Source organism: Podarcis melisellensis (assembly GCF_964234715.1).
Source record: "Podarcis melisellensis genome assembly, chromosome: 6".
NCBI lineage: Eukaryota > Metazoa > Chordata > Lepidosauria > Squamata > Lacertidae > Podarcis > Podarcis melisellensis.
Window position 1 is genome coordinate 83,191,625 of NC_138538.1, and position 20,569 is coordinate 83,212,193.

The following is a 20,569-nucleotide window of genomic DNA, read 5'->3' on the forward strand; positions in this document are numbered from 1 at the left end:
TGCTGGTGCGCTAGGTGGCCAGTACACCAGCCAGACAGCCAAGCTCACCTCAGAGCCCCACACTAGGCCAACACATTCAATGCCGGGGATCGATGGCGATGGTAGAGCCCTGAAAGGACAATCTTCCCGGATTAATAATGCCACCCCTCCCCCCCGGCCCACAGTCTGCGACTGGTGGAGGACGGAGAAACCCGGGGGCGCCATCTCTCGTAAGGTAACAGTATCCCGTTCGCACACCCAGGTCTCCGTCACACAAGCCAGGTCGACCCCCCGCGAGATGAAGAAATCTCGCAGGGTGGCAGTTTTGTTGTCTATAGACCTGGCATTGCACAACACCAGTGACGGAGGTGAGTAATCCTTGCTCACCCTACCCTCGTCTCTCGGGATGGGGCGCAGATTGGAAGGGGTACGAGCATATCCATATCTCGATCCCCTTCGCCTATGACATCTGCCCCCACTGCCATACCTCCCTCCACAGTAGGAATCCCAAGCCTCATACTCACCTCCATTTACAAAATATAGAAGCAAACAAACAAAAAACAATTACACCAAAACAAAACCAATCCCCACCCCACTCAACAACCATCCCACCCCAACCCAAAATAAAACAAAACAAAATAAAAATACATGAATAAAAACCACCGTTTATGGTGGTACAACAATGTAAAAAGTAAAAACACTTTTAAAACCCTTTAAAATATATAAAAAACATTTTAAACATTTGCTGCAGCAGCACCAGTGTCCTTAAAGTTGTGGCGGTGGTGAGTGTGGGCCCCGCCCCCTGGCCTGGTGGAGTGGGCTTGCAAGGGGAAGAGCCCTCCCCACAAACTCACGGTGAAGCGTCAGCAGCAATGTCCCGAGGCCTCCTTGGAGCCTTATATGCTGAGGTGGAGTATGGGGCCCGCCCCCAGGCCCAAGGTGGAGAATGGGCTTGCAGGGGGAGCGGTCCTCCCCAAGACTCACCGGCGAAGCGGCAGTAGCCAAACCTATGGAGGGTCAAAGGTTCCCTATACTTTCATTAAGTTCAGTGAAACATAGAATTATAGAATTGTAGAGTTGGAAGGGACCCCAAGTCAGCTAAAACATCCATGACAGATGGTCAACCAACCTCTGCTTAAATCTGACTGAGAAACAGATGAGTGAGGACAGGATCTGTTCTTTTCCTCAATCAGACGCAAGGGGAAATTCAATACCGGTACTTTCAATAGGCTCCTACCTCATTTATAGACCGAAGAGCATCTCTTACTTTATATGGGAATTTGTCCCCCCCAAAGTAGTGATTTTTTTTTCCTTCCAGAAGAGTAAAAGCTAGAAATTCAGTTGTGTGGAAGAAAGGATCTCCTGGACAGGTTCTTACAGACACAGGGTCATCATGGCTGTAGCTTTTGTATTGTTGTGCTCATCACACGTCTTTGGACATTGAGGGATTCTAGGGGTACAGTGATTACCTAGATTTGGTTCCCTTTTGAAGGAGGTGACTAGAGGTTTATTGGTGCTTGGAAATACTGCATTTATTTACAAATACACAAGCTGAGTGTAGGTGGACACGTAGCTTAAACACTCCAACAGACAGCCAAAGTCTACTGTTCTCACATCAGATTTCCAGCAATACAGCGAGCATCTTATGTTGCTTGCAAAGCCTGAACTCAGTCTCTTCCTCCGAGTCAACCTGCAGTCTCTCACACAAACATCTGGATTAGCTCAACCTTAGCTGGAAAGAAAGTCTTCCCTTTTCTCTGTTTTTCACATTTTCAGAACCATCCCCAAATGATCCTGTATCGAGAAGCAATTGTGTAAATATTTAGTCCCATGGCAACATTTCACTTATGCTGAAACATCCTCTTCTCTGCATTAAAAAAAAAATAAGGTTGAGCATGAAAATTTTTACATCTAGCACATCTCAAAAATATTTGGTGCCTCTCCAAATAAATGAGGGCCATCTGGCACCTGTCAGGCAGGTCTGTTTTGCCCCTACAAAAATGTGTTTATGTTGTAAGAGATAGAGATTTCCTTACTTTAATTTGACATCTCTTGTTGCATGTGAGATGCAAATATACATATTTGTATCTAAACCATTACGCTGCGTGCATGCGTTCTAAAATCACGAGGCCCTTATTATGAAATTATGCTCCCTGTATTAGTAGCATCTGACTGCAGAGTGAACCCAAGACAGTTACAAAGCTGCTCCCCATTCATGCATTGGTTGAAGCTAAGCACTGAAGACTTCACAATGTGATCCATCAGCAAGTTAACTTGGACACCATTCCACGGGAATGGTGAAGTTCCACTCATGTAAGCCATTTGAGGTAATGTCCTGCTGCTCCCGCCAAGATGTTCTCAAACAGATGGAAGTCCAAGGGGAAATATTTATTTAAAGCCAGATGGCAAAATCTGGCTGGGCATCTTTGAACTCATTGAAGGTAAAAGAGCGTGATCTCCTTCTGAGAGCAGAGCAGCCATGAGGTCTGCCGTGGAGTAAGTCTAAGTAAAGGTTGGACCTCAGGAAGCGTGGGTAACAGTCTTGCTCCATCAGGGCATAAATTTTGGTCTGCGCAGCATCGAATGTGTTGAGTGTCGGGTGACTCATACTCTGACTGGTGTATGTTTTGGTGTTAAAGTCAAGGTTGACCTAGAAAGAAAGAAAAAAGAAAGGGGAAAAAACACATCACATGGCAAAGCAAATATTATTGATGGCATTTCTCAAGCTTCTCTCTTAATGAGTGCATGGCTTACCCTACAAGTTCACATTCAAGTCCTGTGAATACAGGAATCATGTACAAGCTGACGTGATTTTCCACACATGACCAAGGAACAGATGTTGTTGAACTCCCATAATCTGTGACCGTTGGTCTTGCTGGCTGGGGCTGATGGGAATTTAACAACATTTGAAGAGCCAAAGATTCTCTATCCCTGCAATAGATGCTTGACTACACATAGGCTTGTGAAATGGTTTCTTTTGGATCAAGGATACACATGTTCTAGACCCTTTTAGACCATGAAGTTCATTAGGCGACTAAGGGAAAAATCTGGTACTCTGCTTCAAGACCTTAAGATTGTACGGAAGTGGGGAGGGAATAAAAAATATTGTTAACAAGTGAGTCACATGGTTTTGTTGCAATTTATCCGTAATGTAGGGGGATTCACCATATCTGCACTAATGCATAAAGTTACTTATCCACTCTGGCTTTTAAAGTGTGCTGAGAAGATAAATTCTAATACTTGCAATTTTGTTTTAAATGGCAAAGTGTCTTTGCACTACAGAGGAAGTCAGCTATCTTATTTATGTGAGATTTGGGGGGAAGTTGTGTGTGGCTACTGCTGGGGGGGAAACCTCAGTTTCTGCTGAGTTTCAGCCTTAACAGTAGGCTTCTACACCATAGTTTAATTTTTAAAGCACTCTTATACAATTTAACGGGACACGGGTGGCACTGTGGGTTAAACCACAGAGCCTAGGACTTGCCGATCAGAAGGTTGGCGGTTCAAATCCCCACAACGGGGTGAGCTCCCATTGCTCGGTCCCTGCTCCTGCCAACCTAGCAGTTCGAAAGCACGTCAAAGTGCAAGTAGATAAATAGGTACCACTCCAGTGGGAAGGTAAATGGCGTTTTCATGCACTGTTCTGGTTCGCCAGAAAGCGGCTTAGTCATGCTGGCCACATGAAGCTATACGCCAGCTCCCTTGGCCAATAAAGTGAGATGAGTGCCACAACCCCAGAGTCGGTCACGACTGGACCTAACGGTCAGGGGTCCCTTTACCTTTTATACAATTTATCAGTCATGCCCCCACTGCCAAAGTGTTTTGGGAACTGTAGTTTGCCAGGGGTGCTGAGAGTATTTGGAGATACCTCACAGAGCTACAGTGCTTAGTACCCTTCACAAACAATTCACAGGATTCTTTGGGGGTGAGGATGTGATCTAAAAACCAGTTAGCTCTCGTTGCCACAGCATAGTAAAAACACATCTTAAGGAGTTTGGGACATTTTAAAGGCAGTCACACGTTCATGATTTATTAATGAAAATGATAAAAATTATATTGAAAGAAGCAAAAAAAAAAACAAATAAAAAGAAAGGCAGTCACACAACCCCATCAACATGCAGGTGACATTTTCTTGACCGTAGTCACAGGCTGTTCGAGTCCCACTAAGGTCAGTCATCACATTGTTGCAAGGAGAGCACACAAACCACAGACAGACGTTTATCAAATCTTCAAAGAAACATGATTTATACTTCTGTAGAGAAGCTCTGCTGGATCCACTGAAAGGCCCATGTAGTCCAGCTTCCTGCTTTCCCCTGTGGCCCAAAGGATACCTCCTAGAAACCCACAAGCAGGACATGTGTGCTGTAGCCTTCCTCCATTGTTGTTACCCCAGCAGCTGCTATTCAGGTCAGGAGCATCCCACAACCTGAGATTTCAGGGCTCAAACCTGAGACCTAGGGGTGGCCGCTGGTGATGTCACCGTGGGCAGACCCTGGCGATGTCATGGCGTGATTCTTCCTCTGTGCTCCCTCCTGCCACTGAACCCTGGAGACGGAGGTTAATTGGGAGAGCAGAAGAGGGAAGACAGCCCCCCAACATCTATGCAATAGTTATACTACCTTTGGAACTGGATGTGACATATATGACTAGTCGCCACTGATATCTTTTTCCTCCATGAATTTGGGCTATAAAGTTAGGGGGAGGGACATTGGCTCCCATGAGCTTCACAAGGCTAAAAATTTGAGGTGCAGTTAAAAGGAAGCACAGTCTGTCTCAAACTGAGATGCACAGGGGCAGGGGCACTATTTTTATTTTCTCCCACAGAAACTGAATGCCTAGCATTGACTCCTACCAGGAAAAAGTATTTGCTCCTAGTACCAGTAGGCTGTTTCCCAGCCTGAAGCAGATTTCAGTAATAAGCAAAACATACTGCTACATGTGGGGATAATGCTGCACTGGGTTTGGGATGATATCTTAACAGTGTACCCAACAGGCTGTCCTGTTAGTGACACAGACCACATAAGTTGGGGGAGCATTGCAATATGTCTCAGTGCAATATATTTGTCCAAGTCCAAGCTTTATTGGACTTCTAACAAGCCAAGGGCTTGAGCAGGGAAAAAAAATGTGTAAATTATTTCATTCTACCAGGACCGTCTTAAGCTTATCTGGTGCCTTGGTGCAAAGATCCCTCCGGTGCCCCCCCCTGGCAACTCCAAAACAAGGGAGGTGGCAGTGGAAAATGTCCTCTGCCTCCCCCATGGCCCTGATCCCCAGCATGGTGGCAGCGATCAAGCAGGAAAACATGCTGGCGGACATGCTCTCCAGCGTCTGGGTGCCCAAGAAGGCAGCTCAGGAAGGCTGCATGCCGACATTTGCCGGGAAGCAAGAGGAGCACAACAATAATAATATAATAATTTATTATTTGTACCCCGCCCATCAGGCTGGGTTTCGCTAGCCACTCTGGGCGGCTTCCAACAAAGACCCAAGAATACACTAAAATGTCACACATTAAAAGCTTCCCAGAAGATGTCTTCTGAATGTCAGGTAGTTGTTTATCTCTTTGACATCTGATGGGAGGGCATTCCACAGGGCGGGCGCCACTACCGAGAAGGCCCTCTGCCTGGTTCCCTGTAGCTTTGCTTCTCACAATGAGGGAACTGCCAGAAGGCCCTTGGCACTGGACCTCAGTGTCCGGGCAGAACAATGGGGGTGGAGACGCTCCTTCAGGTATACTGGGCCGAGGCCGTTTAGGGCTTTAAAGGTCAACACCAACACTTTGAATTGTGCTCGGAAATGTACTGGGAGCCAATGTAGGTCTTTCAAGACCGGTGTTATGTTTATTATTATTATTATTATTATTATTTGTACCCCGCCCATCTGGCTGGGTTTCCCCAGCCACTCTGGGCGGCTTCCATAGAAACCAGAAAACACTAAAATATCATACATTAAAAACTTCCCTGAACAGGGCTGCCTTAAGATGTCTTCTGAATGTCAGGTAGTTGTTTATCGTTTTGACATCTGATGGCAGGGCGTTCCACAGGGCGGGCGCCACTACCGAAAAGGCCCTCTGCCTGGTTCCCTGTAGCCTTGCTTCTCGCAATGAGGGAACCGCCAGAAGGCCCTCGGCACTGGACCTCAGCATCCGGGCAGAATGATGGGGGTGGAGACGCTCCTATGTGGTCTTAGCGGCCGCCCCCAGTCACCAGTCTGCTGCATTCTGGATTAGTTGTAGTTTCCGGGTCACCTTCAAAGGTAGCCCCATGCAGAGCGCATTGCAGTAGTCCAAGCGGGAGGTAACTAGAACATGCACCACTCTGGCATGACAGTCTGTGGGCAGGTAGGGTCTCAGCCTGCATACCAGGTGGAGCTGGTAGATAGCTGCCCTGGACACAGAATTGACCTGTGCCTCCATGGACAGCTGTGAGTCCAAAATGACTCCCAGGCTGCGTACCTGGTCCTTCAGGGGGACAGTTAACCTATTCAGGATCAGAGAGTCCTCCACACCAGCCCACCCCCTGTCTCCCAAGAACAGTACTTCTTTCTTGTTAGCATTCAACCTCAGACTCAGAGCAGGGCCGTCTTTTGCAGATGCAGAGGTTTGGGAGGGAAGCTGCACCCAGCTTCCTTCCTAAGCCTCTGCGGGGATTGCTCTCCTCCTGAGGAGGCTTGGGAAGGAAGCTGCACGCCCACCAGCCATATAGTTGGTGGGGCACAGCTGGCGGGCATGCAGGGAAAGGGGAGGCTGCTGGCAAAGCCGCCCAGCTCCCCCACTCACTAGGATGCCCCTGAGAGACCGGCGCCCTGGCGCAACGCACCACTAAAACCAATGGGAAAGACGGCTCTGCATTCTACCATGGACTGTCAAAAGCGTATTGGAAACAAGATGTTGTACATTACTTCTGGAAGATGACCAGGCTTGGGTTTCAGTGAGCCTTCATGAGAAGAAGATGTCAATGGGTTTGAGGATCTCTTTTCTCCAATCCAGTTGGGCAAAGAGACTTCCTGCTTTATTGTACCAGTCATGGTAGTACATATGGATGGAGGTTATCTCCTATAATAAGATATGCTAATATGCAGGTCTTCCCTACTTGACATGATGGGCATTTGGCTAGTAAGATACAATTATGAACCTGGACTGAAACATCAACCATGTGTATATTTGTTTACATGCGATATGTCACTAATACACCAGCATTAGTACCGCCTTTTGGAATAAATCTGTAATCAATCTTTTTAGACTATGATTATTACTTCAATGCTGTGTTTAAGCTGGTGATTTGTTTTATTCATTTGGCTTATTATCTGAAATCTTGGCAATGTAATAGGAATGGTTTGTATGTAACACTAATTACATCTATAATTATGGGTTTAGCAGACAGATGAAAAGTAATTCTAATGTATTAGCATCAAATATAGGCAGATACATATGGGCACATAAACTAATATTTGTACTTCAAATGGATGTTGTTGTGGTAGCATGTGCTATAATTTTCCCGACATGTTTTCAAACTGTGGCCTCAGTGCAGACAAGGTTAAGCACCGTTCAGCACAAGGCCATGCATTTTTACTCAGAAATAGGTTCTACTGTGTTCAATGGGGCTGACATCCTAGCAAGTTGGTTTGGGGTTTCATCTAGATCAGTCTATTTGTCCATCTTGCCTGCTATTGTTTTCTCTTCCAGGCAGAGGTTTTTCCTACCACCTGTTGCCTGAATATTTTTAAACTTATGCAAGACAGATTGCGCCAAAAGGATCGTTTTCACTATACCTCTTTCGGAGCTTCTTTTTCTATGAAGGTCTCATAAATGGTCTTTGCTTTGAGTGAAAGTTGGGAAGCTTCTGTGTTCTTCTTGTAATCTTCACATGCCATCCAAAATTCAATGTTCTCTTCACTAAACTCACTTTTCAGGAACCTTGTGAATGCATCTAATCCACCTACGAAAGAAAAGAGATTCAAAGCAAGGCATATTAAGTAATAAAACATAATTACATTTCTTCAATCGCAGTTGAAACAGAAACACCTTTTTCAGTATTATTATTATTATTATTATTATTATTATTATTATTATTATTTATTACTTATACCTCATCCATCTGGTCAGGCCTCCTCAGCCACTCTGGGCGGTTTCCAACAGAATATTAAAAACACAATAAAACACCAAACATTAAAAACTTCCCTAAACAGAGCTGCCTTCAGATGTCTTCTAAAAGTCGGATAGTTGTTTATTTCCTTGACATCTGGTAGGAGGGCATTCCACATAGCATGAGAGCTCAAAGGCCAGGCTAGTTATCTCCCTGATAACTAGGTTTTCTATAATTTTGTTTTCTTTTGAAAAATGCCCAGTTACAAAATCAATTGTCTGTTGTGATTTAGCTCAGACACATATTCAGAACCTCAGTGAAAACATGCCTAATCGCTAGAGATGATAAGACCTAAATGGGGGTATGGGAATAAACGTTTAGAAAATAGAAGGCCCCATATCCCTTTTCCATGTTCAATGTGACAAAAATGTTATAGGGTGTGTGTGAAAAACACCTCCCCTTTCTTTCCCCGTCTTGCCAAATGATCAGTGAAATTATATTGCTTCTATTATAGGGATATTGACACCTGAGTTTTTCTTATTTCTGCATGACCATATCTGCACCACACATATAAGTACTATAATACCACTTTAACAGTCATGGGTTCCGCCAAAGACCACTGGGAACTGTAGTTTGTTAAGGATGCTTAGAGTGGTAAGGAGATTGCTATTCCCCTTACAAAGCTAGAATTCTCATAATTGTTTGACAATCAAACCCTATTCCCTGGAAACTCAGGGACGGGAATAGGTGTTTCCTAACAACTCTCAGCACCCTTAATCAATGGCAGTTCCTGGGATTCTTAGTCGGAAGCCATGACTGTTAAATTGATAGCATTGTGCTTTAAATGTGTGGTGTAGAAGTGAGCAATGTTGAAATTTACATGCTGACTCTTGTCCAACTTTGTAAAGTGGTACCTTGGTTCTCAAACGCCTTAGTACTCAAACAACTTGGAACTCAAACACTGCAAACCCGAAAGTAAGTGTTCCGGTTTGTGAACTGCTTTTGGAAGCCGAACGTGCTTTGTTTTGAGTATTATGCTTCCAAATTGAGTGCCACACTTCTGTTCTGAGTGTTACACTGAGGTCTATCTGTTTTTGCTATTTACTTTTTGTTTTTGTTTCTGTGGATCTTTTTTTTGTGACTGTGTGGAACCCAGTTCAGCTACTGATTGATTGATTGTGTGACTGCAGTACATTGTTTATTGCTTGCATTTTATGGATCACTGGTATTGTTAGATAGTAAAATTCATGTTAAATTGCTGTTTTAGGGGTTGTTTTTAAAAGTCTGGAACGGATTAATCCATTTTGCATTACCTTCTATGGGAAAGTGCACCTTGTTTTTGGAACGCTTTGGTTTTGGAACGGACTTCCGGAACAGATTAAGTTTGAAAACCATGCACAGCAATAGGTATCAGTTGTCTGATCAATCAAATTCAGCATTAGTTGATAAACAGATTGTGCTAAGCTGATTTGCAAACCTACTTTTAAATGTTACATTTTACGAAGTTCCTAAGACCAGCAAAAAAGTTTTAGGGCAGCATGAGTGGACCCATTGAAAACAATGAATTTAAGTTGGTCATGCCCATGGATTTAAATGGTTTACTCGAGAGTATGGGGGGGAAACCCATGTGCAAATGCAAAACCACCATAGGTCACAATGTATTTGGCTTTTAACCTTACAATGAGCAAGCCTTTTCCTTACTGTAATTCCTAATGGTGTATGACATTTGAAGCGTCTTTTTGATATGAAAGATCTCTACTCCCAACAAATAACGATTTGCAATTCTCTGTAAATATAAAATGTACAAGTAACTTAACCCTCAACTGTCTACGAGGATTCCTCACATCACCTTTGAGGAATATGGCCCGCTGAATAATTGTCTCCTCTGGAGAAGCTCAGCCACTTCTAAGTTTCCTCAGGTCTGTTTTCTGATCAAAATTCAAGGCCACTCTCCACAGGAATCCATTTGTTGTTGGAAGTCGGACTTAATAGACTTCCTCTGTTTACACATGGCTAGTCCTCCAACACAGAAGAATAATCACAAATGAGACATTTCAGCATGAAATATAGTTTTGAGCCCACTTTCAAAATGAAAGAAAGTGTGTGTGTGGGGGGGGGAGGAACCTTTTACTCAGCATAATTGCAGCTGAAAACCCTAACACAAACCTTTCTGTGAAATCAGTTCGTCAAAAGATTCACCCCACTTCTTCACAGTTTCAGGGGTTTCACTGCGAGAGACCAAAAAAAGAGAGAGTAGAGTAAGGAAAAATAGTTATGCATTTTGAGTAATTTGGAGGATTTCCTCTACAACACATTATCTCCTATTGCTGTCAGTTTGCCATATTTTACACAGCGTTGAATCAGATTACTTTGCAAAGGGAGCTCTTTCCCTCAAGCCTTCAAAAACTGTTTCTCTAATTTTGCTGACATTTCTCCCACTATTGAATTGTGCAGATCCCCACCCCCATCTTCAAAGTGTTGAGGGGAATAAAAGTACCGTACTTTTCTGTGTATAAGACTAGGCTTTCCCCCTTTAAAATCATGCTAAAAAGTGGAGGTCGTCCTATACCCGGGTAGTGAATAGGGCAGATGTTTGATTGGCTGCTACCACAGCTGTCAGCGGCTATTGTACGTGTCATTGGTTGCTGTGTCAATGGGTGGTGTCGATTGGCTGACGCTGCGGCAATTGGGCAGGTGATTGGCACCTTCTGCCAGCGAGGGGACAGATGGGAGGTGGATTTTGCAACGCAAGCGGGTGAGAGATATTCAGCATTGCCCTCTAAAAAAAGCTCAACAAGCTTTTGCCATATCCGATACGATAATCTTTATTGTCATTATCCCATACAGAACAACGAAATTGAAAAAAATCTACCTCAGACATTCAAAAACCAACAAGCCTGCTACCCCAGCTATCCCAGCCTGGTTAACCCCCTAAAACTCTAATACCCCATAATTAAATACAATATAAATAATTCGTCCCAACAAAGACTCCTCTCCAGGGAGCTCTCAGCTGCAGCGTCTGCAAATGCCGCCATCTTTAGAATTTTTCTCCCTCCATTTTCTTTCATTTCAGTCCCCCCAAAATAGTAAAGGTAAAGGGACCCTGGACCATTAGGTCCAGTCGTAACCGACTCTGGGGTTGCAGCGCTCATCTCGCTTTATTGGCCAAGGGAGCCGGCATACAGCTTCCGGGTCATGTAGCCAGCATGACTAAGCCGCTTCTGGCGAACCAGAGCAGTGCACAGAAACGCCGTTTACCTTCCCGCCGGAGCGGTACCTATTGATCTACTTGCACTTTGATGTGCTTTCGAACTGCTAGGTTGGCAGGAGCAGGGACCGAGCAATGGGAGCTCACCCCATCATGGGGATTCGAACCGCCGACCTCCTGATCGGCAAGTCCTAGGCTTTGTGGTTTAACCCACAGCACCACTCACGTCCCTAAATATCCATGGGGGCGTCCTATAGATGGAAAAGTACGGTACTTTCCCACAGATATTATTTTGTTGTGTCCCTGGTCTTTAAATAAATAATAAAAAAGCCCAGCCATTCTCTATGGTAAAGATCATAAGACAATGGGGTCAGCCGTCTTTTCGAAATGGGGAGGAGAAAAGCACAAAAGCTAAAATGAACCGTTTTCACTGAGATGGAGTTTCAAATGCAGCCTGTCTAAGAATCCGTGACCACAGGCTATTTTTAACAGTTCGCAGGAAGCTCTATGGTTTATGGGAACAAAGATGCATACGCCATGGCCCTGTAACAATTTTAACACACGAAGCCTGTCTTTTTTTCAACAGCAAAATAACATTTTTCAAATGTCATGCTATTTCTGAAGCACCGGATTTTATTTTATTTTATTCTGGTGGCAGGGAACGGGCAAGGACAGTGTATTTTTTTTAAAAAAAAATATCAAATATGGCAGACTGTGAATTTTGTTTATTGATCTCTGGTTCTGTTGTTCATAGAAAGGTAAGTAGTGATCTCATTCGTTCTCCCGGTGAAAAGGTTTGGGGAATGACCTTTCGTAATATTTGCTTGGCTGCCCTTTAGGGCTGTAGGACTTATGATTAAGGCAAATTATTACACAGCACTTCATAGAGTAATGTAAGCTGAAAGAAAGGCTGCAGTTCCCAAGGAGGTTACAATATAAATTTTAGATAGCTTGGGGAGGGATAGACAACAGAGAGAGTGGGAAGCACGGCAGGCAGGTAAATTCAATGACAGCAAAACGAGGAAAAACAAGAGAAAGAGAATGAGAGAGATCAGGAGGGGATAGGTGAGTTATTAAGAGGCTCAGACAACTACGTGATTTTAGTACAGTCGGGGGTGAAGCTCACAGAAAATCTCTGTTTATAGGAAATATATTGCTGTTGTATGTTCTTATTTATTTATTTATTTAACTTAATAGTCACTTGTAACCTGAAGGTTTCTAACTGACTTACAGCAAAGAAATGTATATACACATACATAATATCATGGCGGGGGAGATCTTATATTCCATTGATATTTTGTATAACATAACAAAAACACAACACAACAGCTGTATAAATATTAGCAAACAAAACCCCACCTTTCTTTTCTCCCAACCTTATACTCTATACGACATTAAAGTTTCACAATGAATATAACTGATCTGTAGAAAGGACTTTATGATCTGAAAAAAAATTAGACCATGTATGTACTTTTGTAACCCAGGGAAATCTTTAATAAAAGCAAATAATAATAATAATAATAATAATAATAATAATAATAATAATAATAATAATAATAATAAAATAAATGTTGGCTGATGAACCAATGCAATTAAAGAATTTAAAGGGCATTGGCTACATTTTCCTTCAAAATCATAAATGCAAAATGCTTTGTATGTCAGCATCACAAAAGAAATAGCAACACTCACATAATAAACAAAGCAATATCCACACCCACCAATTAGCATATAAGCAAAACCTCAACCCCCTTGCCTTAAGTTCATATTGTTTCATTATTGACTGCACCCCTCCCCCTCGTTTCCTGTCATCCTTCCTTCTTAACAGAAGTGATGCCATCAGACTGGACATTGCTGAGGTTACACTTTCTACAGCATATGGCCCCCATTCTGAGCGTATTCATATTTCCACACATCTTTGGATCTCCTCACACAGCAGGCAGGGTTGGGAGCTTTCTCCAAGTTGGTGAACTTTAAAAGCAAGTCCCCATTTTGGCTGAGCTCTGTGTCCCGCAGCAACATTGACTAGGCCAATCGAGGCCAGTTTAGAATATCACACGCTCCTTTGGCTTAATGGGAAGTTGAGTATGGGTAGCAAGGCAATTTTGAAAGAGTCCAAAACAGAAAAGGAGAAACAGTTTGAATTATAGTGCCTGCTTGCTGCTACTTTTGGGGAACTGAAGCTTGCTGAGGATTAATCAGTTTGTTTGTGCATATCCTCAATTTTCAGCTGCTCAACCTGTACTCTTTCAAATAAGCAGTTATTCCAAAATTACCATGCAGTTCTCGTAATCTTTGCTCAAAAGGAAACGGACTCCATTAAGCACCTGATCACTTGGAGAGGTGAAGAATGTTAAACTACGTATATAGATAAAAGGCACAGGTCTCATGCGGGAGAGCTTCTGGAATTGGACAGGGCTACTGCCTGGTATAGGGACACGGGTGGCGCTGTGGGTTAAACCACAGAGCCTAGGACTTGCTGATCAGAAGGTCGGCAGTTCGAATCCCTGTGACGGGGTGAGCTCCTGTTGTTCGGTCCCAGCTCCTGCCAACCTAGCAGTTCGAAAGCATGTCAAAGTGCAAGTAGATAAATAGCTACCACTCTGGCGGGAAGGTAAACGGTGTTTTCGTGTGCTGCTCTGGTGCGCCAGAAGTGGCTTAGTCATGCTGGCCACGTGACCCGGAAGCTGTACGCCGGCTCCCTCAGCCAATAAAGCGAGATGAGTGCTGCAACCCCAGAGTTGGCCACGACTGGACCTAATGGTCAAAGGCCCCTTTACCTTACTGCCTGGTATTATTGCCCCCCACACACACACACTCACCTTGAAGCCATTGCCAATTTCTCAAATTTGTGAAGTTGGGCATCTGGGTGCAATTCAGACTTCTGCAACAGGAGACTCAACCGGTTATTCTTTTCCCGATTCCTGCAAAAGAATTTGAGCCACTACATATCACCACTGCAAGAGATTTTCAAAGGCTTCCCCTTTGCTAACGCACAACATTTCTGAAAAGCTGATCATTTCCCTCTCACATGCCATTGCACTAATGTTGATGTTATTTCTCCCATGTTTGCTATAGAGAATAACTAATTTCTCACTTACACCTTTGCATACATTTACATGTTGAATCACCTGCAAAGGGTAAATGAAAGTCTTTTCATCTTAACACTCAGATTTAGCTTGTAGGTGGGGAAGGGATGTGGATTCAATCGTAGTGAGCAAAGAGAGAGGGTCAAGGTCTTCTGGTGCTATTAAAAAAAAACCTACTAAAACAAGGAAATGTAGCACAAATTGCAGCATTAAAACTGTTAACTACAAATTAGGTAAGAACTACAGCAGACATCTGCCTGTCACCAAAAAGAGCTACCCAAATGTCTCCCCCCCAATACATAGTAATACACATGAATGGATATATTGATTTTATTTGTGGTCCATACCAATTTCATATGTATCCATTCATAAGTCTGTTCCATCACATTCTTGCATTAATGTGTGATTTGGCAATTTTTGTATTTAATATTTTATTACAAGTTAGGTATTTAAATATGAGTGAAATCCAATTAAGTCATCAAGTAGAGCCACTGAAATCAAGAGACTTTAGTCCAATGAATTCAATGGGTCTCCTATGAGTCTGTCAAGCATTGGATGACACCCTATGTGTTTCATCTCACTGTATGCATTCCTAAGCATATTGAATCCCAAAATATGAAATGTGCTACAATGTTCTGCACAATGTCTTTGCAATGTCTTTGCAATTGTATTGCAAAATTCAGAGATGTGCAAAATCCAAAGGATAATTAACACTCTAGTTCATGCATTAGTTTGGGAGGTGCAAATTAGGTCAGTTCACTTAAAAATGTGGATAGAACAACATTCTCATTCATCCCTACTAAGAAAAATAAATTTGTTATGCGGTGCCATCACACTTTGAGCTCCCCTGTCCCACTCCAATTCATCGATTGCCATTTGTTGAGGTGAGGAAACTCAGAGTGCAATAGCATCATATCAGTTGTTATTAGGAAGAGAGAGATTTGTGGGGCTGGAGTTTTCGACAGCAGCCAGAACATCTAGTTCCAGCCTTAGCTGAGACATTAGCAAAGGCCTGTTTTAATTACCAGGTTTATTATTTGAAAACAATCAATGTAATGCAATTAAGTCTCTGTACATAATTCTCACCCTGGCAGTTCCTAATTTACAAACTCCACTAAAAATGACCCTGGAAAGTTGGAAGTAAGACCTTGCCATACTCTTAGGGAGCCTTGCATGCTTGGAAAATGCCCAGTTGTCACGCATTGTTTCTAACTGGGTTGGCAAATAAGAAGGAACATAACATAATAGCAGCAGCAAATTATATGTACACCAGTTAAAAATTGTTGCAATTAAGAAGTATATAAATCAAACTTTGACAAAAGGAAAGCAAAACCCAAGCTCCCTATAACCTGAGAACTAGCTTTTTTAAGTAAATAGAAACAATATATCTATTCTTTTCCTCCCCAGGGATGCTTTATGGCTTACCATTAAAGCAAAAGAGTTTAGGTATTTGTTAGCAAATTGATACGTCAGCACAACTTCACAAGGGAGTGTTTTTCACCCTATTGGCAGTATAAGTCTTGCTTTATAATTCAGGGTATTATTTTTGAAGGTATTGAAGGGCTTGTGCACCATGTCTTTTGTGGTCCCTTTTCCTATGTGAGTCCTCCTCTTCTTCTCCATTGTCACCACTACAGCTTCACCTGCCCTCTTCCTCTGGGCCTAATCCATATAATGAGAGAGAGAGAGAGAGAGAGAGAGAGAGAGAGAGAGAGAGAGAGAGAGAGAGAGAGAGAGAGATGGCTGTCACCCCTGTCACTGTCCTTGACTCTATCACCTCCCAGATTTGGGTGCAGTTAAGCTCTACTGATTCCAGTGTCATGCAAGTCCACCCAACTGTGGACTACCAACTTCATGGCGCCCTAAAAAAAAAAAAAGTAGAGCACCATTTTTCTGACACTGTAGGCTCCAGTCAATTGAAGTTTATGTTGCAAAACATCTGCTAACCTTTCAGATACTAGCGGAGACTGCCATTTTTTGCAGTTGCACATTTGCAAAGCTTTGGGAATGTTCAGAGTAGTTGAGTAAAGCTTGTATCAGAGAATCAAGGTCATGGTCCCTTTTCCTTAGAGCTGCAGCCACATGCAGGAGAATATTGGAATATTTCCCCCTCCCTCCCTAGAGGGCTGTTGTCCGTACCTTGCAACAGAAGGCAGTCACCAACCACTCCTTTGTGCAGACAACAAAACATTCATCATTACAAAGGTAAACACCACAGCCTCTTACCTGCTTTTTGTGTCTGGCTTTGACCCCTCTTTATGCATGGATTTCATTACTTTATACAGCGATTTCACTCTTGATGTAGGGTTTAGCTGAGGGGATAAAAGCAATGGATTCTCCATTTTTCTCTTGCCAGCTCCCTCCGAATATACTTCACTCTTCTCTTTTTCAGTTTTCATGTGACACCTTCTCAGCGTTGGTTTCCTATAAGCAGTTTCTCATGCGGTCTCCGTCTTGATTTGGTATTGGTTAAAGGCCCGTAGAGTTTGTGGGAGGAAACTTCCCCCCTCCCAATCGGCCTAGCTTGAACATCGAGTACATCAGATCTTTCAGTGCTCTCTTCTTCAGCTGCTGTTTCTTTTTTCCCCAGGCCTGATTACTAACGGGCCAACATTTTGCAAGTCATAAAGATAAACAAAGGCTTTCCCTCGGATGTAGCTTGCGGTTAGTGTACGTGGAACATGATCGACTGTCAGACACATTTGGCGTAATGTATATTGAAACCAAACAAAGAGTCAAGGATTTTGACGAGAGAGAGAAATGTCTTTCCAAGTTATCTGTGTGCCATTCTTCATTTACAAAATTCATACTGTCTTAGGTGGATTGTCAGTGTTAACGAGAGTCACCTTACACAACACTATCAAACCAATAGTTACGTAAATTCATCTTTTGCAAGTACTGCTTCTTGAAATTGTTACGTTTGACACTGGTATTTGCTAAGACATGCGTGGAACACAAAAAGCTTTTGTTTGGACATTATGTTTTAAAAAACTGATTCAGTTGTACATACTTGGAACACAAAAGCTTTTATTTGGACATTACGTATATAAGAACTGATCTATTTGTATTTCCTGTTCTAAATGTTGGTCCTTAATTGCTTCTACTCAACTCGATAATGTGAAAAGAGTTATGCTTATATGATGTATAAAGAATTTATATAGTTAAACACAGCCAGTTACGTTGTGGGTATATTTGTAACGAGAGTCACAGCAATGCTCTAGCATCATATGATTCCAAACCATTTGTGTTATTTGTATATAGAACTTCATAGAATCATAGAAACTTAGAGGTGGAAGGGACCCCAAGGGTTTTTTATCCCAACACTACAATGCAGGAATCTCAGCTAAAGCATCTATGACAGGTGACCATCCAACTTCTACTTAAAATCCTCCATGGGAGGAGAGAGTCCACAACCTCCTGAGGGAGACCGTTCTACCTTCCTCCAAAACAATGAAGGCTGGTGTGGAGAAATGTTGAGTCTGTCCATTTATGCTTTGAATAAGGTTTGTGTGACCTATTGGATGTCAGAAGGCAACGATCAGAGATGGAGACCCTATGCTATTGCTTTGTAGTAACTTAAGGTTACCAGATTTTTTCCAAAGAATCCGGGGACACTTTTTTTTTAAAAAAAGAGGGAATTTTTAAAAACAAAATTATTTTAAAAAATAAAGAAGTAATATCTTTTGTTCTATGGTCTCCTCTGTCACATTGCCTCAGCCTGCTCTCTTGGAGCACTTGCTGCCATGGAGTAGGCTCGGGTTGGGCCTGGGCTCAGCCATGTGTCCTTACCCTCCCAGTGCTCTCCCACATCTCCTCCTTGGCGGCGGCGGTGCAGCAAGGTCAGGGCTTCCCTCTGTTTTTCTCCTTCCTCTTTTTCTCTCTTCCTTCTCCTCCTCCTCACTGTGTCAGCTCTGGAGGTTTTACTGGCCCCGGAGCGCCGCTGGGCCGTTGGCTGGGTGGCCAGGTGCTCTTGCCCCGGCTTGATTTGGGTTGCTGGAGCGGGGGTCAGCAGTTGACACACCGGGTGTCCCTGGTTCCGCAGTGGCAGTGGCAGCACAGTTGGCTCTGGCTGGGTTCAGGAGCTGCTCACTGCTGTGACATCCACCATTTTGCCTCATCGGAAGTCCCCATATGATGCGCCTTGTGCCGTTGAACCAATCACGCAACATTCATTCCCTACTAATAAATCTACAGCACTTCAAATATAAATCCAGCGACATTAAATGAAATCTGGGGACATTCCAGGGACTTTTGTCCGGGGATAGATTTGTAAATCCAGGGACTGTCCCCAGGAAACAGGGACGTCTGGCAACCATATAGTAACTGCTTCGTGACAGGCTCTGAAACGGGAGGGGGGAGGGTAGCCTTTAATATTTATGACTGGTGCCTCGACCAGGTTGCAGGTTCTGGTTAGTGAAGAATGGATACTTAACTTTCAGTTGACGAGGGGTGTGTGAGGCAAAGACTAAGAGAAAGAAGAGGAGGAAGACAGTCGCTGAGGCGTGAATATTCTCCGCCAGTGTGTGAACAATATAACTTTGGTGAAGATGAAAAGGGAACTGGTGGCCATATTAGGCAATAAGGCTGCCCTGGGTAAAAGCTCTTAGCAGAAAAAGGTCACACAAACAGGCTTTTAAAATTAGCTAATTTGTCCATGTATCCAGAAGTTAACAAATGGGCGGAGTTTAGCTGTAGGCAATTTAGGCTGAGGTGAAAGCGACATCATCTTGCGAGTCCTTACAAACTGTCATCAGGCACATGCAAGACCCCCAAGTAGATATAGATGAGTGTTTCCTTAATATGAAATAAAAGAAATTTCATTCCTGAAATGAAATATCCCCTTAATAAATATTCTTAACAAATTATCCTGTCTCCAGCTCTGGTGTCAAAGTCACTCCTAAGCCAACTATGCTAAGTTACTTGGAAGTTTTTAAAGCATGCTGGCAGAAGGAAAAGGCGATGGTGAGGAACTCCAGATTGCAGTGGCAGGGATTCCCTAGACCCTGAAATATAAATATTGACGATGCAGAAATACTTAGACTTGTATTTATAAAATGTGGTCCTGAGGGGACCATTTTCTTCATGACTGGGTTATGCCATTTTCTACATATAGGAACCCTGTGATGTTAATTAGGCTGAGGGAGCACACAGTAAAGGTAAAGGGTAAAGGGACCCCTGACCGTTAGGTCCAGTTGTGACCGACTCTGGGGATGTGCCGCTCACCTCGCTTTACTGGCCGAGGGAGCCGGCGTACAGCTTCTGGGTCATGTGGCCAGCATGACTAAGCCACTTCTGGCGAACCAGAGCAGTGCATGGAAACGCCGTTTACCTTCCCGCTGGTACCTATTTATCTACTTGCACTTTGACGTGCTTTCGAACTGCTAGGTTGGCAGGAGCAGGGACCGAACAATGGGAGCTCACCCCGTTGCGGGGATTCAAACTGCCAACCTTCTGATCGGAAAGTCCTAGGCTCTGTGGTTTAACCCACAGCGCCACCCGCGGAGGGAGCACACAACTGGCCCTCTATTGATGAGCTTCATGTCTGATAGTGGATTGAACCTATATCCCCAGTAAAAGCCCAGCACTCTCTTCCCTACTCCCAGCTGACATTTCCTTTTAAGACTCTGCTGCAAAGCAGGGACATCCATCAACTTGACACTCACTGCACAAGCTCCCATGTATGCCAGAGTTGCCTACGCAATCCAGAACAGTGGGTTTCAGAAGCAATCCCCTTGTATAATTAGCATCTACAGTTGTTTACGATAATTGAATAATGAGATGGGCTCGAAACTATCCAGTATACGTGCATATGTGTGAAATAGCTCCGTCAGTTCACCCTTGGTTTTCAGCCTTGGTCTCTGCATCTGTTTCACATCCTGAAACGCGAGTCTAACCACAAACACATTTTGTAATAACTTCTGCATTTTAAAGAAAAAAAGACAGCTTCCTTTTCTTTCTGGATCTCCCCGCCCCCCTCTTCGTTGCATGTTGTCACTTGCTGCCTGGGTATGATCTCTTTCAAACATATCACATGAATTACTTCTTAATAAAGATAAAATGGTACTTCTTAATAAAGATAAAATTTACACAGTAGAGCTTATGTGCTCCTGCATGCTTGGTTCTGAACTCCTTCCCCCTTCTCTTTCTTTTCTTAGAGCTTATCTTAGCATTTTTTGTTTTTTAAAAATATACCTGTCCAACATTCTCTCGGCTGCTGA

The 20,569-nt window shown here is 43.3% G+C and overlaps 1 protein-coding gene across 1 annotated transcript; it reads right to left on the reverse strand.

Annotated features, from left to right (window-relative positions):
• Positions 1 to 1,485: 1,485 nt before the first annotated feature.
• RGS18 (regulator of G protein signaling 18) lies at positions 1,486 to 16,961 on the reverse strand. Its single transcript, XM_081914952.1, has 5 exons — positions 16,578 to 16,961; positions 14,085 to 14,186; positions 10,224 to 10,285; positions 7,744 to 7,910; positions 1,486 to 2,629 (listed from the first exon to the last, which is right to left on the reverse strand). Exons 1-5 carry the CDS (start codon positions 16,748 to 16,750, stop codon positions 2,372 to 2,374), a joined length of 762 nt encoding a protein of 253 aa, XP_081771078.1. The 5' UTR covers positions 16,751 to 16,961; the 3' UTR covers positions 1,486 to 2,371.
• Positions 16,962 to 20,569: the final 3,608 nt, after the last annotated feature.

What these genes read in the sequence shown, in the direction of transcription:
- RGS18 (XM_081914952.1), bottom strand. Translation starts at nt 16,750, where the DNA reads ATGAAAACTGAAAAAGAGAAGAGTGAAGTATATTCGGAGGGAGCTGGC. An exon ending in AAATTGGCAATGGCTTCAAG is followed by an intron (nt 10,286 to 14,084) that starts GTGAGTGTGTGT and finishes GGTCTCTCGCAG; the next exon opens with TGAAACCCCTGAAACTGTGA. An exon ending in CGAACTGATTTCACAGAAAG is followed by an intron (nt 7,911 to 10,223) that starts GTTTGTGTTAGG and finishes TTTCTTTCGTAG; the next exon opens with GTGGATTAGATGCATTCACA.